Here is a 15,012-nt window from a genome sequence, read left to right as displayed (position 1 = left end):
AGAGGAGTTGAGACCTGCGGAGTGCAAAGCGGAAGAGCCACTTTAGACAGAGATCAGAGGTGGGATCCTGTGCTAGATCAGAGGTGGGATGCTGTGCCAAGACATGCCCTGGAGGGGGCTGCAGGGACCCTGGCGAGGGGACAGGCAGCTGATCCAGCTTTGGGGCAATTCTGGATCCCCCCACCAAACAGACCCGAGCCTCCCACAGCTCCTGCAGGGAGCTCTGGGATAATCACAGGCTGGAGCAACCATCTAGCAGGTTTTGTAGGACACCAGCACCCAGGGCCAGTGTGCAAATGAAGGCTGATTGTTTGATGGAGATGATCCTGCAGGTATGGGTGTTCAGGATCCTCTGTGTCCTGGGCAAGTCACTGACACCTCACTGAGCTGTTCCATGGGCTCCCACACTGGCCTGGACATCCCAGCTCCATGGATTCCACTTCCCAGCTGGGCTCTGCCCCATTTCCTCTACCCACTGCAGTGCTGGCCTGCAGGAAAACCAAGAGGAGAGGAAACGGGGCCCTCAGTGCCCATTTCCACTCTCAGAGACCAGCAGAGAGCAGCCACATGCTCTCTCCTGATGCTAACCTGGAGGTGACAACAAACAGCTTTGCCAGACAGTGTCCCTTCCCACTTAATGTCCCTTCCCAGACCATGTCCCTTCCCAGCCCAGTCACTTCCAGTCCATGCAGGGCACAGTGTGGGGCCACCCACCCTGCTCCTGCTGGCAGCACCACGCTGGCACCTGCAGCTGTGCCAAGGCCAGAGGGAGCCCTGCCCTGACACCCTGCCCTGGCAGGCAGCCTGGGCATCAGCCAGCTTCCCTCCAGACAGCAGCTGCAGTGCAGAGCAGCCCCAAATCCACGGTCCCTTAGGTGCTGATGGGAGATAGGAATATGAAAATCCCTGTTACAACACTTTGGCTGAACCCACTTGGCGTGTGCATCCAGCTCCAATGGCCTGGGGAAAGGGCACAGCTCCCCCCAAACCCCTGTGCACACAGTGGCATCATCACCCTGCAGCAGCAGCACCTGATCCCAAGGAATTCCACCCACCTGGGCAAGGCTGCCCCCAGCAGCAGCCCTGGGCATCCCACACACCCTGCTCCAGCTGGTGCAAGGGGAAGTTCAGCTCTCTCCTGATTCACCCAGCTGCTCTGTAAGGCTCTGTGAGGAGCAGGCAGTGCCTCGGATCCACGGGATGGGGATGGGAGGGGGTGGTGGTGCAAGGGATGCAGCACCAGGATGAGCACATGCAAAATTCAGCCCTGATAACCCCAGGCATGGCCATGGGTGACATGGGGAATCACAAACATCCCCATGGGAAAGGATCTCACCAACTCCCAGAGCTGCACAAGCCTTGTCTGTGTGTCCCCTCTGCCTGATGTGTGCAGTGAGGAATTCGGGCAAAACCACCTCTGCTGCTGTGGGCTCTGAGTCACACCCACCAGAGCAAGGGACTTCCATGGATGAGGATTTCAGCCCACAAAATGCAAAATTCCATGCTTTGTCCATGCACCCTCCCATCTCCACCAGCCTGACAGGCATCAGGACCAAAGCCTCTCACTCCCTCTCACCTTCCTGTGCTTGTTTTTCCACCCAGCAACTTGACTTCACAGGTGGCCCAAGCCTCCCTTCTACTCCTCCCATCACACCATCTCAAACGCCCTCAAATCCTAAAAATCACTCACAGCTGCACCACAGGGAAGCTGCAAGAAACAGAGGCAAGGTTCAGGGAAATCCTGTGGGGTCCAAGAGATGCCCTCCTAAAGGACCTGGTTTTCTGCTCCTTGGGGTCACTGGAGCTGGCTGCATCCCTGGTGGCTTCCAGCAGTGGGATGGCACATCCTCTGCTGCTCTGGGAAAGATGTGAGAGGGATGGAGAGCCCACGGGGCAACAGAGGCCACTGGAGCCTCATGGCTTCTCCCCTTCCCCCGTATCCAGGAGAAATCCCTGGAGCTCTGGGCAGTGAGCTCCCCAGTCAGCAGCACACCATAAATCATAAATCACACGCCCATTCTCCCTCTGCCAAGGCCCACTGGTTTCCCTGCCTCCCCATCCCAGAGCCTGCTTTCTTCACTGCTTGTCTCAAACCAGGCAACCCACAGGAGCTGCAGGCCAGGGAAGCTGTTAGAAAAGAGCCTCCAGCCCTGGCCGGGCTTTTTTTACAAGGAACTTTTCATTTTGCTGCCACTTTGTTTTCAGCCCTCGCCTGTCTTCTTGCAGTGGGAGTTTGCTGGAATCAAAACTGGAGAAAAGCTCTTGGAATTCACCCTGGGAACAAAAGGGCTTTTGTGCAGGAGGATTTGGAGGACGAGGCTGCTTTCGCTGCCCTACCTCCGTGTCTGTTCCCTGTGCCAAAGAGCACCTGGCCCTGGGCACAGGGGACACCTCCCACACCCCCAGCAGTGCCAAAGCAGCACAGAGGGCCAAGAGCTTCCCAAATATTCCTGCATTGTGGCTCACCCAAGCCTTTGTGCCTCTGGCAGCAGGCAGGGAGGGCTCTGCTCCCAGAGCAGCAGCAGCAGCACCCTAAAAAGTCTCCCAGGGGACCCTGCCATGCCAGTGGGTGCTCCCCACCAGCCCCATGGATGAGGGGATGAAGCTCCCAGACCAGGATGTGAGCTCAGAAGATGCTGAGGGTTCACCCACGAGCTGGGCATCATTCCCAGTACTGCACTTGCTTTTTTATATTTTCCCTTACCCACCAAGATTTCACCTCTGAACAGCACCATGAGTGACCACAGGACTCTGACCAACTTCCACACGAATCCTGAGCAGACAGCAGCAATTGTCCTGTATTTAACACAAAAGCAGGTGCTCCATCTGCCTCAGCCACAAGGGCAGCAGGATTTGCCTTAAATCCATGAGGCCCAGCCCAGCTACAAACACTTCAGCACTTCCCAAACCCACTGCTCCCAACAGTGAAGCATCCACCTCATTCAATTATAAATATCCTGAGCTGGAAGAGACCCATATTATCAAGTTCAACTCCATGTGGAGCATCAAACCCCAATTTTCCCAGGATGACAAGATGCACTCACATCAGACACCCACAGACACATTTTTGCCCAAGCTCTCTCTCCAGTTCCAATGTTGATTTTCAGGTTTTTAACAAGCTTGGTTCAGCTGGGATTTTCTCCCAGCAGATCTTGCAAAGGGGTTTTGAAACAGCCCAGTGGGAGCTCTGCAGCAGAGAACACACAAGAGACAGCAACTCTTGTCCTCCCAATAAAGTGACATCCCAGCACAGACTGGGTTTGTTCAGCATATTGTAAATTTGGACATTTCAACTGCTCTGCCAGCAGATATCTCCTGTTGATGCTCTGCATGTAAAACTTGGGTCTTAAAATTTTCTGCTCATGAGTAAAGATACCTTGGGATAAAATGGGAGAAAACTGCCCATTGATTTGGTCATTCTGTGAGTTATTAAATATCAATAACTTCTAGAGCCAAATGGGAATACCGATGGAAAGAGAGGAATGTGCCACAAGCTATTTCTTTATTGAGCATCTTCACCTTCTGCAGAAGGCCCTGATGAACAGGAGGGCTGTGATAATCCATGTGCAGGTCAGAAATTAAGTGGCAACTTTGCCCAGAGGAATACCACAACACCAGCAGCTCTGGCATGGTAGGAAAGGATCTGCTTCCTTGCATTCTGTCATTGGGAATTCTGGCAAAGCTTCAGCAAATATTGTGATTAATTTCCAACATGTGAAGGTCAAGGCTTTGATTATCCTGCCTTTGTGCCACACCATCACACAGCCCTCCTGCTGTTCTTTAAGGATGCAAGAGCTTACTTGCTTATTTTTATATCTCACTTATTAAAGAACCATATTTAATAACTGAGACATAAAAATAAGCAAGTAAGCTCCTGCTTACCCTGGGGAGCCTGGGCAGTGCCCAGCACCCTCTGGGGGAAGAAGCTGTTCCTAAAATCCATCCCAATGCCCTGACACAGCCCCAGCCTGTCCTGTGCCTGTCCCAGAGAGCAGAGGCTGGAGCTGCACCCAGGGAAGAAGCTGCAATTGCTGAGATCTCCCCCTCAGCCTCCTCCAGGCTGAGGAAGGCACATTTGCTTGTCTGGCATATAAAGAACACAAGCCATTTATAAAGAACAAAAGCCTTTCCCCGGGTTTTATCATGCAATTTTATCTCAATTTGGAAAACACACTGAAGAAATCCATGACAGCACAGCACTGTGACAGACTTGTGACAGCAACTCTTGTCCTCCCAATAAAGTGACACAAGTGGGCAGGTTTTTTTTCTCTCCACATATGTCCACATGGATCAAAGCCCACCAGGTCACATCTCTAAAGCAGAAGCTGAACATACAAACCTCCCTTTAGGAGCTTTTCTGCCACAGCCTCCACAGAACTCCCCATGTGAGGTTTGAGGTTGCAGTTTCACTGACACACTCCCAAAAGGACACTGCTTTCCATCAGCAGATAGGCAGAATTGGGAAAAAAGGAAAGCAGAAACAGGGAATAAAAAGGAACCAAGAGAAGCAGGATAATATAAATCATCAACACAGATCCATTATGTCCATCCCACTTAGCAACCAGGACAAAATACATCCCAACCTTGTAAATTCTTTTATGGGTGTGCTCAACCCCAACCAAGCACATTCAGTCCCACTGAGTCCTGCAAAAGGACTCAGATGTTCTGAGTTTGCCATATGCACTTTCAGGATGAAGACATGAAAAAAAAAATCCTATTTAGCCTCTCCATTAAGGGAAAAGAAAAAAATTCTTTGGCCCCTACTGTTCTAAACAGGGCCCTGCTCTGCATCAGCTCTGAGTGAACCTCAGGATGGCTCCTGCCTTTCTGCTGTGGCAATGTCATTTAAAAAAACCTTTTTAAAAACCTTTTGAAAGCAAACTGCTGGAAAAGCAACCCCCCTGGCAGGAGATGCTCGCACAGGATGGACCCTAAATGAGATTATCCGAGGTAAAGCAAGGCTGGAAGCGCTGGCATTGTTCTGGCTCTGTGCAGGAAGAGCCAGAGGAGAAATTCTCTCCTACTGCAGGAAGCTGTTCCAGCCCCTTATCAGACAGAAAGCTCCTGATTTCTTGCGGGGGAAGTACCAAATGTTTTTGAGGGGAAGGAAAAAAAAAAAAAGGAAAAAAAAAAAAAAGGCATGCCTGGCTCTAAAGGAAGCTGCCTGATGACATGAATGGAGCTGAAGTCACGCTGGGAGGAAGCCTGAGGTGCTGCCCAGCTCAGGTGGCTCTGAGCAAGGGGACACTGCCAGGCCACCTTCCCTTGCTGTCACCACACAGGGACCCCCAGGGGTGCAAGCCCTGGGCTCCTTCTCTCTGCCAAGCAATGTGAATTCAGCCTTGTCTCACTCCACAGAATGAACCAGGCTGGAAAAGACCTTTGAGCTCATCAAGCCCAACCCATGACCCAACACCTCCTCATCAACTAAACCACGGCACTGAGTGCCACGTCCAGGGAAAGTGACCCCACCACCTCCCAGGGCAGGTGACTCCAGTGCCCAATCACTCTTTCAGTGAAGAATTTTTTTCATTTTTTGCCTCCAGAAATCAACTTGTTTCTCATCACGTCTGAAAGCAGCATCTGTGTCACCCTCCCCAGCTGCCAGGGGCTATTTTGGGCTCTCCCTCCAGTTCTGATGCTGCTGTCGGGGGCTGCTTTGGGATGTGGGATGTCCTTCCCTGCAAAGCACAATCTGCTCTTTTGGTCCATTTATAAAACTGATTGCTTGGCAGGCATCCAAAGTTTTCTGTAGATATGTTCCAAAGTTTTATTAGCAATGAGCAAATTGCTGGTGTCCTTGGGAAAGGTAAGGAAGTCAGAGCCTGTGTTATTTGCCTTTGTTTTTCCTAGAGGGTCTCTCCCCAAGGATAATTCCATGTCAGAGAGCAGAGCTCTCTGGCTGCACAATGACCTGTAGATATGATGGTTGTTTTAACATATTCCATAGATACCTAAAAAACTTAGATTTTAACTCTGTTCACTATTTTATGCCTTATTTCAGCCAAGAACTCCTTGTCTCAGCCTGGTTTCTCCTGGAAGGTTGTTAAGGGATTGTGGTTTTCATCTCTTAGGAGTTAAAAAGCAGAAAAACACTTTGGAACAGGTCAAAACCCAACAGTATTAGAGCACTGCCTTTCTTCTCCTTTAATAGGCTACTCTGACAGCCTTCTGCTTGTTAAATGAGAGAAAAATCTGTGGGCAAGCAGTGAAGGTCAATCTTGTGGTTTTTGAAAGCATTTAATTAACACAGTTAAGTACCAAGGTCTGCTTGGGAGGAACTTCTGCATTAACCAGCAGCATCTTTCTCTCCAGAGAGGCAAACCTACAAGAGGGGACTGACTGCAGGATTCATCCTCATCTCCCCATCCCAAACCTCAGTGGTGCTCACATTCAGCTGCAGCAGCTTCCCTGTCCTGTTGCTGCTGCCAAAACTGTAAGGAAATCATGGTCAGACTTGTGTCTGCACCTCTGGCCAGACCCTGACCTCCTTCTGCAGGGCTTGGGGTGACCCCCTGCACCCTCTGTGCCTTGGACTTCTGCTCCAGGCCTTTTTGTCAAGTGCTTAAACAAATCTACTTAAGATGTAGCTTAGCCCAAAAGGGTTTTGGCATTTTGATGACAGCATGTAAAGTCCCTGTCTCTTCCCTGAGCTGCTCTCAGCTCCTACAGGCGCTCCTCTCCTAGGATAAAACTATCCCATGTTTGTTCTTTAACCCTGTGCAATCACATGCACAAACCCCACAGTCACAGGCTGTCAGCTCCTTTCTAAAAGGTCACAGCATCAGCTGGCTGAGAGAAGAAATCAATCCCAGCCCTCACAAAGCTTGGATTTTATTTCTTCATACTTTTGCAGCACTGGAGACCCTAATTGCAGGCGATTAAAGCAGCCCTAGGAAAAAGGGGCTGTGCTGAAACCCAAGCTGGGAAGTGTGGCTCCAACTCCAGGGCTGGAGAGGTGCCCTGCCAGAAGGAGCCGTGCCCAGGGCTGTGCCTGGCGCTGCACAAACCAACCCTGCAGGCAGAGCTGCTGCCAAAAGGACCTTCTGAGCTCGTGTGCCCTGCTTTGGCAGGGATTGTGGCAGGGATTGTTCCCCTCCTACGTGCAGGGACCTGAGGCAGTGACTGCAGGAGGCTGCTGCACACCACAGATGTGAGAGCACACAGAACGGAGCAAATCCAGGGAAAAAAATCACCCAGTCATGGAATGGGTTGGGTTGGAAGAGGCTTTAAAGATCATCTCACACCTTCCACTGTCCCAGGTTGCTCCAAGCCCTGTCCAATGTGGCCTTGGACACTTCCAGGGGTGTTGTGGACGCTTCCAGGCAGCCACAGCCTCTATGGGCCTCACCACCCTCACAGGAAGTAATTTTTTCTTAATATCTAATCCAAACCTACTTTAAAAAGTCAGTGCTGGGTTTGTCTTTAAAATATTCTTTCTCCCTTCCCTTTTGGCTCTCTGGGAAGGTTTGTCTTTGCTGGATTGGGCCTTCCATCACTTTAGAGCTCTCAGAACAACAAAAGACTTTTGAGTCATTTTCTATATCTGACCTTGAACTACCGCAGAAGCAATAAAACATTCATAAGAGGAATGATACCACGGAGAGAAGCTGTAATTTTTATAACTTGTTGCTTGAGTGTGGAAGAAGCCCTGTGAGAAGCCAGGGACCAGCCCCCAGTGCAGGACGAGCACAGGCACAAAAACCACCAGGCCTGGGGCTTGCACACAGCAGCCACACGAAGCTCTGGGGCCATTTGGCACTGATAAGCATTTTTCACTGAGCGCAATTACATATTTTTGTTTAGAAAAAAAGATTCTCCTTCAAAAGCAGCTCCCAAGTCCGTGCTGATTCAGCCTTCATTAAAGGCCTCTTCTTGCAGACACAGTCAAGTGTTGACTCCTGCACTGATTTTCTATTGCTGCCTTATCTTTGGCATCTCATCTGCAACTTCTGCTGGGTTTTTTTCTTTCTTCCCCCCTCCACTGTTTTCATCTGAATGCAGTAAAAGTGGCTTCAGTTCTTCTCACGATTTTTGATCTGCCTGGGTGCAGGCTAAGAAAACGCAGCCTTGATGATAAAATTGCAGGCTAAGTAGGCTAACAAAACAGCACCAGCAAGAAACTGGATCAGCTCAGCTCTGTGAAGTTTTCCTGCTAGAGTAGGGGAAAAAAAATGCTTTTTCTCTTACAAATCTGAAACCCTACCCCAGCTGCAGAGGTTGTTTGCATTGGGCTTCACAGCACTCAGATTTTGCAGCCCAAAAAGCCACAGGCACTGCTCCAACAGCAACTGGGGGGATGCAGCCAGAGCAGCTCCTACCCCTGAGCCTCCCCTGATGCCATCTCTGCCCCTGCCCCTCCAAATCCAGGCTCCTGCGTGAGGCTGGGATGCAGATCCAGAGGGATTTGCCCCAGCAATGCACCAGAGGCTTCTTGGAGCTCCCACAGAGGATGTGCAGCACTCTCTGCACCATGTCCAAAGGAAAGATGACTCAGAAATGCTTCAGCACTGTCCTGGTGGGATGAACCCTCTGTGTTTGGAATCCCCAGTTGAAAAGGATGGGGAGATTGGAAGGATGGGTTTAATTCTGGCTCTGAGGCAAGAGAAAGCCCTACAAGCAACAGACTCAGTCTTCCCCTCCCCAAACTGCTTTTCACTGAGCCAAGGCCACCGAGCAGGAGTCAGTTTTCCATTCACACTGGTCAAGTGCAGAATATTGTGGATTTGGAAAAGAAAAAAAAAACAAAAAAAACCCAACTTTTTGCACAATGAGCAGCTATGGAAATTGCACCCAATGGCCTTCACCACTTGGCCACCACAGCCCATAATATCTGAGGTGGCACAGCTCCAGCCTCCTGCATCTGCTTCCCTGCTAACACTGCTCGAGCTGATAATGCTAATCCCTTCAACTATTCCCAGACAGGCCCTAAGGAAGGGAGCTAAGGAGCTCCACAGGTAATGAAACAGATTTTTATTTTCTTTAATTATAGCTCTGTCCACATCTCAAACCAAAAGAACACTCCTGCAATTTCCCTGGCCACTGGAGGCTGACTCAACATTTCATCTAATGATGCTGCCAACTTGTAAATGCACCCCAAAATGGACCCCAAAACATGAGTGACAGCAGGAAGGGACTCCTGGTGAGTTCTTCTTGGCCAGAATTGCTTGTGCCACCGCTGCCATCCCAGCTGTGACCTGCCCTGTGCTTTCACCCCCTGGGAAGGGCAGAGCTTTGCCTCTGGAGCTGGAGCAGCATCAGGAATGCAAGTTCATGGGGTGAATCCCTTGGGGCAGGGCTGGGAACCATCACAATGAGCAGGCCAAGGAGCTCTGGGCCTCCAAGTGCATTTGCAGAGGGCTGGAGAAGCATCCCCACTCCTGTGCTAACAAAACTCCCACACTATTCTTCTTTTTCCAGCTTTTTTCAGGTGTGTTGGTTTTCAATCCTTTTTGGAGAGGCTTCTAGAGGTGCTGTCACAGCTCTTTTCAGAAAGAGAAAAAGCTCAAGTGACAGCAAACACAGGTACTGTTTGGGGAGAAAAGGCAATTTTTTAATAATCTTGTGTATTTTCAACCAGGGGGTCCAGAATCTCAAACCTGCTGTAACCACGTTCCACATGAAGTGTCTCATCTCTCCAAACTGCTCCTGTGGTTTTCATGGAGCATCTTTTGCTTCACCTTAGCAGCTCATGGATGTGTCAGGGGAGGGAATTCAGCCCTAAGGAAGCTCCCAGGTCTTGGAGACTTAAACACCAAAATAAAAAGGAGCCAAAATAAAAAGCAGCACTGAGGAGCCTGGCAGGAGCACTCAACTCTCTGCTCCCTTCTTCCTGCAACTTGGCACTTTTATTGCTAGAATTGCTCCTAGTTGGAGCTTTTAAATATTAAATATGTCCTGGGTAGCAGCAGGAGCTGCTGGCCTGAGCAGTGGTGTTGGGACAGGCTGGGACCTGCTGGGACATGGGGACAGGACAAACACTTCCTTGGGGCAGAGCAGGGGCTCACCCAGGTGTCTCAGCTCTCACTTCATCTCCAGCCAAACACTTTCTGTCCCAACCACATTTTCCTCTTCCCAAGCTGGGTAATTCCTCCAGCCTGGCATTGCATGAGGTTTGCAAACCTCTTTATGAACATTTGCCCCCTATTAACCCAAAGCAGGCACACCTCCAGCACTGCAGCACAGCACCTAAACTAATTCAACAGGGTGCCCTTAAAAAAAAAATTAATTAGGAATAAATCAACAACTCCAGCTGAAATTTGCTGCTAGTCCAGGCTTTGCTAGGCTTGCACCTGGCTGACCGTGGCACGGCTTTGCTGGCTGTGCCCTGGCCAAGTGCCTGTGTCATGGGAGTGTGTGAGTGGGGAGAAGCTGAGGTGCTGCTGATGAGGCAAAATTCACATTGCACAACCCACAGGAGCTGCTTGCAGGTTAATCCTACACCAGCAACAACCTGCCACCTACCTAGGGCTGCAAAAAAACCCAACAACAAGGAATATTTCAGCTTTACAGCTGCTCCACTGAGACTTCTGGCTGGGGAAAACATGAGTGTTTCACATAAAACTGTGGTATTTGGACTAGGTGCAGGGCCTTTGGTCAAAGTCCATAGGGTGCATGCTCAGCCAGCATCACGTGGGATGTGCTGCTCATAATCTCAGCTTCCCTTTGCAGCTGGAGCACTGAAAACTGTATTTGAAACAGGAGTCTGAGGCTTAGGTGTGAGATCAACAGGCAGCAATACTTAGTTTAAACATCATTTCAGTGTATTTATGAATCAGTTCTCTCATGGGCACTGCTCCCCCTTCCCTTTTCTTATTTCAGTGGTGAAATTTGCATATTTGCAGGTGCTTTCTCCCATGTGGGCTTTGCCAGGGAATAATTCCCCCCGTTGCAAGGAATTTGGGAGACTCCTGAATATATCTGCTGTCACTAGAGTCCAAATTTACAGCTTCAAACTGTGCTTGGCTTGAAATTAATATGGACTTCCTCTTCCCCCCCACCCCCCTTCCAAAATAATATCCTATTAGTCATGACAGCCAAACGGGCTGGATTTGGGCAAGGATTCAACTTCTGAGTTGCCATTAACATCAAGGCCCTCCTGGCCAGAGCAGCCCCATCTCTGAAGGTGAGGAACAGGCTGCAGGAACCTGCTGTGCTCAGGGAAAGCTGATTTGCCATGGGTTGCTACATCCAACAAACAATACCAGTCTGCAGCTTGAAAGAGGGAATGAACAAGCACAGGGTGAAATGCAGGGGTGTCTTTGACTTCAGGGGAGTTCTGTATTGGGATGGACCCTCAGGGAGCCCAGCAGGGACAGGTAAGGGGGCTCAGAACCACGAGCACAGTGCTGGAGGCGTCTGCTCATTCCTGCTGTAGAAAGGGCCAGAAGAAAAGTGTTGTTTCTGAATTCCAGGGGAGTTTTACCCTTTACAGACTGTGCAGGAAGCAAATCCCCCCCCATTTTTTTGCACGGCACAGGTAGGGTCTCCCTGAACCAGGTGGGATTCCTTGCAGGGAGTAAGAACAACTCTGCTGCTCACACGTTCCCCTGCCACGCTGCATCAAAAACATTAATCTCTGGCAAATTCTCAGAACAACTCTGGAAAGGATTCAAAGCAGGGAGAGGGCTCAGCAGCTGGCTGGGGCTCTGGGCTGTACTTCCCAGAGCTGCTGAGGAACCTCCTGTGCAATACATGAAAGCTGATCCCAAAACTCAGATTATCCCAAGGAACGACACCTCTGCTGCAAAGCCCAGAGCTGAAACCCCTTCCTGAGCAAAAGCTGGGCCTGAACAGCTGAGCTGGGAAAAGTTATCTGTGCCAGGAATGCAGGCACTGGTGCCGCAGAGAGCGAGGAGGACGGCAAAGGGAGTCAAGAATGATGCCATTCATTGAGATCATGTTTTGTGGGTTGGCTACTTCCATCCTCCCTTTTCCTGGTACTGGGCAGGACGCACAAGGCCCTGCTGGGGGACACTCAGCACCCCTGCAGGGCCACCAGCACAGCTCCCTGCCTGTCACCACCTCTGCACGCTCAGCCTGTGCCACCCCCAGGCTTTTTGGGGACCCCCTGTCCCCCCAAGGACCCTCCTGGCAGTGGCAGAGGGCTCTGGGTATCCCCGGGTTCAATCCTGCATTATCAAACTTCCTTGGCTCTTTGCATCGGAAACTTTTACAATTCCCTGCTCGGCTGGAAAAGATGACTGCAGCAAACCCAAATTAGGAATAAATTATACAACAACTTTACATTTTTCTTTTACAAAGGAAAACTGTGTGGCAAGAGCTGTGCAGGCACCTCCTTCCCATGCAAGGATTAATGTGGAAGGCTTAGTTTGAATAAATAAATAAATAAATAAACACAACACAAGCTCCAAACCCACTCTGGGACCTGCTCCTGCCAGGCCACACGCTGCCTCTCACCCCCAAAATCCCAAATATGCAGGATGCAGGGAGAGCCAAGCTGCAACATCCAATCCAAGCACTTCCAAAAGCTCCAAAAGCTGCATCTGTGTCACGGGCGTGGATTTTCACAATGAATGGCCGCAGCTACTCCTCCTTAAAGCTCTCCCCGTTGCATTCCCGCAGCATTTTTGCAATATTAAATTCTCCACCTCCTCCCAGCCTGCCCCTCCCGCCCTTGCAAGGGCACAAGGCAGAGGCACTCTGGAATAAGCAGCGAGTTAAAAAGCAAAGAGCCAGCGCTCTTTGCCACCACCACGCTGGCAGAAATAAATCACTGCTGTCCCCTTCCCAAACCCCCTCCCGCTGCTCCTCAGGGCTCAACTCCTGCCCTTTTGCAGCTCCTCAGCGCTCAGCTTTGCCCTTCTGCAACTCCTAAACGCTCAACTTCTGCAGCTCCAAAATGCTCAATTCCTGCAGCCCCAAAATGCTCAATTCCTGCAGCTCTCAAATGCCCAATTCCTGCACTTCTGCAACTCCAAAATGCTCAATTCCTGCAGCCCCAAAATGCTCAATTCCTGCAGCTCCAAAATGCATAATTCCTGCCCTTTTTGCAACTCCTAAGTTCTCAACTTCTACAACTCCAAAATGCTCCATTCTGCAGCAACACAATGCCCAATTCCTGCCCTTTTGCAACTCCTAAATGCTCAGCTTCTGCAGCTCCAAAACACTCAACTCCTGCAGCTCCAAATGCATAATTCCTGCCCTTTTGCAACTCCTAAATTCTCAATTCCTGCAGCTCCAAAATGCACAATTCCTGTCCTTTTGCAACTCCAAAATGCATAATTCCTGCAGCTCCAAAATGCATAATTGCTGCCCTTTTGCAACTCCTAAATTCTCAACTTCTGCAACTCCAAAATGCTCTAGTCCTGCAGCTCTCAAATGCCCAACTTCAGCCCTTTTGCAACTCCTAAACTGTCAGATTCTGCAGCTCCAAAATGCACAATTCCTGCCCTTCTGCAGCTCCTAAATGCTTCCGTCCTGCAGCTCTTAAATGCTCTAGTCCTGCCCTTCTGCAGCTCCAAAATGCACAATTCCTGCAACTCCAAAATGCATAACTCCTGCCCTTTTGCAACTCCTAAGCTGCAACTTCTCCAGCTCCAAAATGCACAATTCCTGCCCTTTTGCACCTTCTAAGTTCTCAACTTCTGCCCTTCTGCAGCTCCTAAACGCTCCATTCCTGCAGCTCCAAAATGCTCCTGTTCTTGCAGTTCCAAACACTTCATTCCTGCTTTTCTGCAGCTCCCAAACACACAATTCCTGCACTTCCCAAATGCTCCATTCCTGCAGCTCCAAAATGCTCCTGTTCTTGCAGTTCCAAACATTTCATTCCTGCCTTTCTGCAGCTCCCAAATACAATTCCTGCACTTCCCAAATGCTCCATTCCTGCCTTTCTGCACACTCGGAGCGTGCTGGTGTGACAAACCCCACTGCTGCCTCCGACCAAAAGTTACCAAATATTAAAAGGGGTGGGGGGAGAAATGGGTGGAAAATGATCTCAGCGCTGGCACGAGAACAATACTTTCCCATGGAAACATAGGTATATATTTAATTCCCGGTAACTCCACTCCAGTTTCACCTTTCATCTCCCTCGCGGACTTGTTTGAAAGTTTGCTTTAACCCCGCGCCGAGCCCCGGCTGCAGCTGCTGCTCCAACACCCCCCGCTCGTTCCGGGCCGTGCCAAAGGCAGGCGAGGGGCTCGCTCATCCCGGGACGGGCTGCACCGCCAGCGAGCAGGAAGCGCGGCGGGAGCGGCACCGGGGCTGCACCGGGAGCTGCACCGGGGCTGCACCGGGAGCTGCACCGGAGCTCAACCGGGAGCTGCACCGGGAGCTGCACCGGGGGCGGCAGCGGGAGCGGCGACCCCCCCAGGCAAGGCGGGCGTGCAAACGCGCGGGCACCCCGCACCCGTGCATGCGCATGCAGCGTGCACCCGCGCCCGTGCACGCGCGCTTGCACGCGCGGCTGCGTGCCCGGTTGCGCGTGCACCCGCAAGTTGCACAAGCGAATCGGCCTCCGGCGCGCACGGGGGGGGGAACCGCACTGCGCGCGCGCGGCGCCGCCGCGGCGCCGCATGGGAGCTGTAGTCCCGCGGCCTCACACGGCCCGCTGAGGCGCCGGCAGGGGGCGCGGAGAGCGCGGCCCGGTCCGCCCGCTTCAAATCGCTTAAAAATCGCTTCAAACCGCTTCAAATCGCTTCAGACTGCTTAAAACTGCTTGAAACCGCTTCAAACCGCTTCAAATCGCTTCAGACTGCTTAAAACTGCTCGAAAGCGCTTCAAAACGCTTCAAACCGCTTCAAATCGCTTCAGACTGCTTAAAACTGCTTGAAACCGCTTCAAAACGCTTCAAACCGCTTAAAACTGCTTGAAACCGCTTCAAAACGCTTCAAACCGCTTAAAACTGCTTGAAACCGCTTCAAAACGCTTCAAACCGCTTAAAACTGCTTGAAACCGCTTCAAGCCACATGAAACCGCTTAAAACCGCTTCAAGTCACTTCAAACCGCTTAAAACTGCTTCAAATCACCTCAAACTGCTCTAAAATCACCTCA

General features: G+C 50.9%; 1 protein-coding gene across 1 annotated transcript in view; it reads right to left on the bottom strand.

Annotated features, from left to right (window-relative positions):
• The window catches only part of MAP2K6 (mitogen-activated protein kinase kinase 6), a 42,634-nt gene extending 28,445 nt beyond the window's left edge, over positions 1–14,189 (bottom strand). Inside the window, exon 1 of the mRNA XM_039715763.1 lies at positions 14,039–14,189. Coding sequence (XP_039571697.1) covers positions 14,039–14,045 — 7 coding nt within the window. The 5' untranslated portion in view covers positions 14,046–14,189. The remainder of the gene's footprint in view (positions 1–14,038) is intronic.
• Positions 14,190–15,012: the final 823 nt, after the last annotated feature.

This window comes from Passer montanus, unplaced genomic scaffold (genome assembly GCF_014805655.1).
Source record: "Passer montanus isolate IOZ18808 unplaced genomic scaffold, ASM1480565v1 scaffold35, whole genome shotgun sequence".
In the NCBI taxonomy this organism is placed as follows: domain Eukaryota; kingdom Metazoa; phylum Chordata; class Aves; order Passeriformes; family Passeridae; genus Passer; species Passer montanus.
Note: the sequence above shows the minus strand (reverse complement) of the source record. Positions and strands in the feature narration are given on the sequence as shown.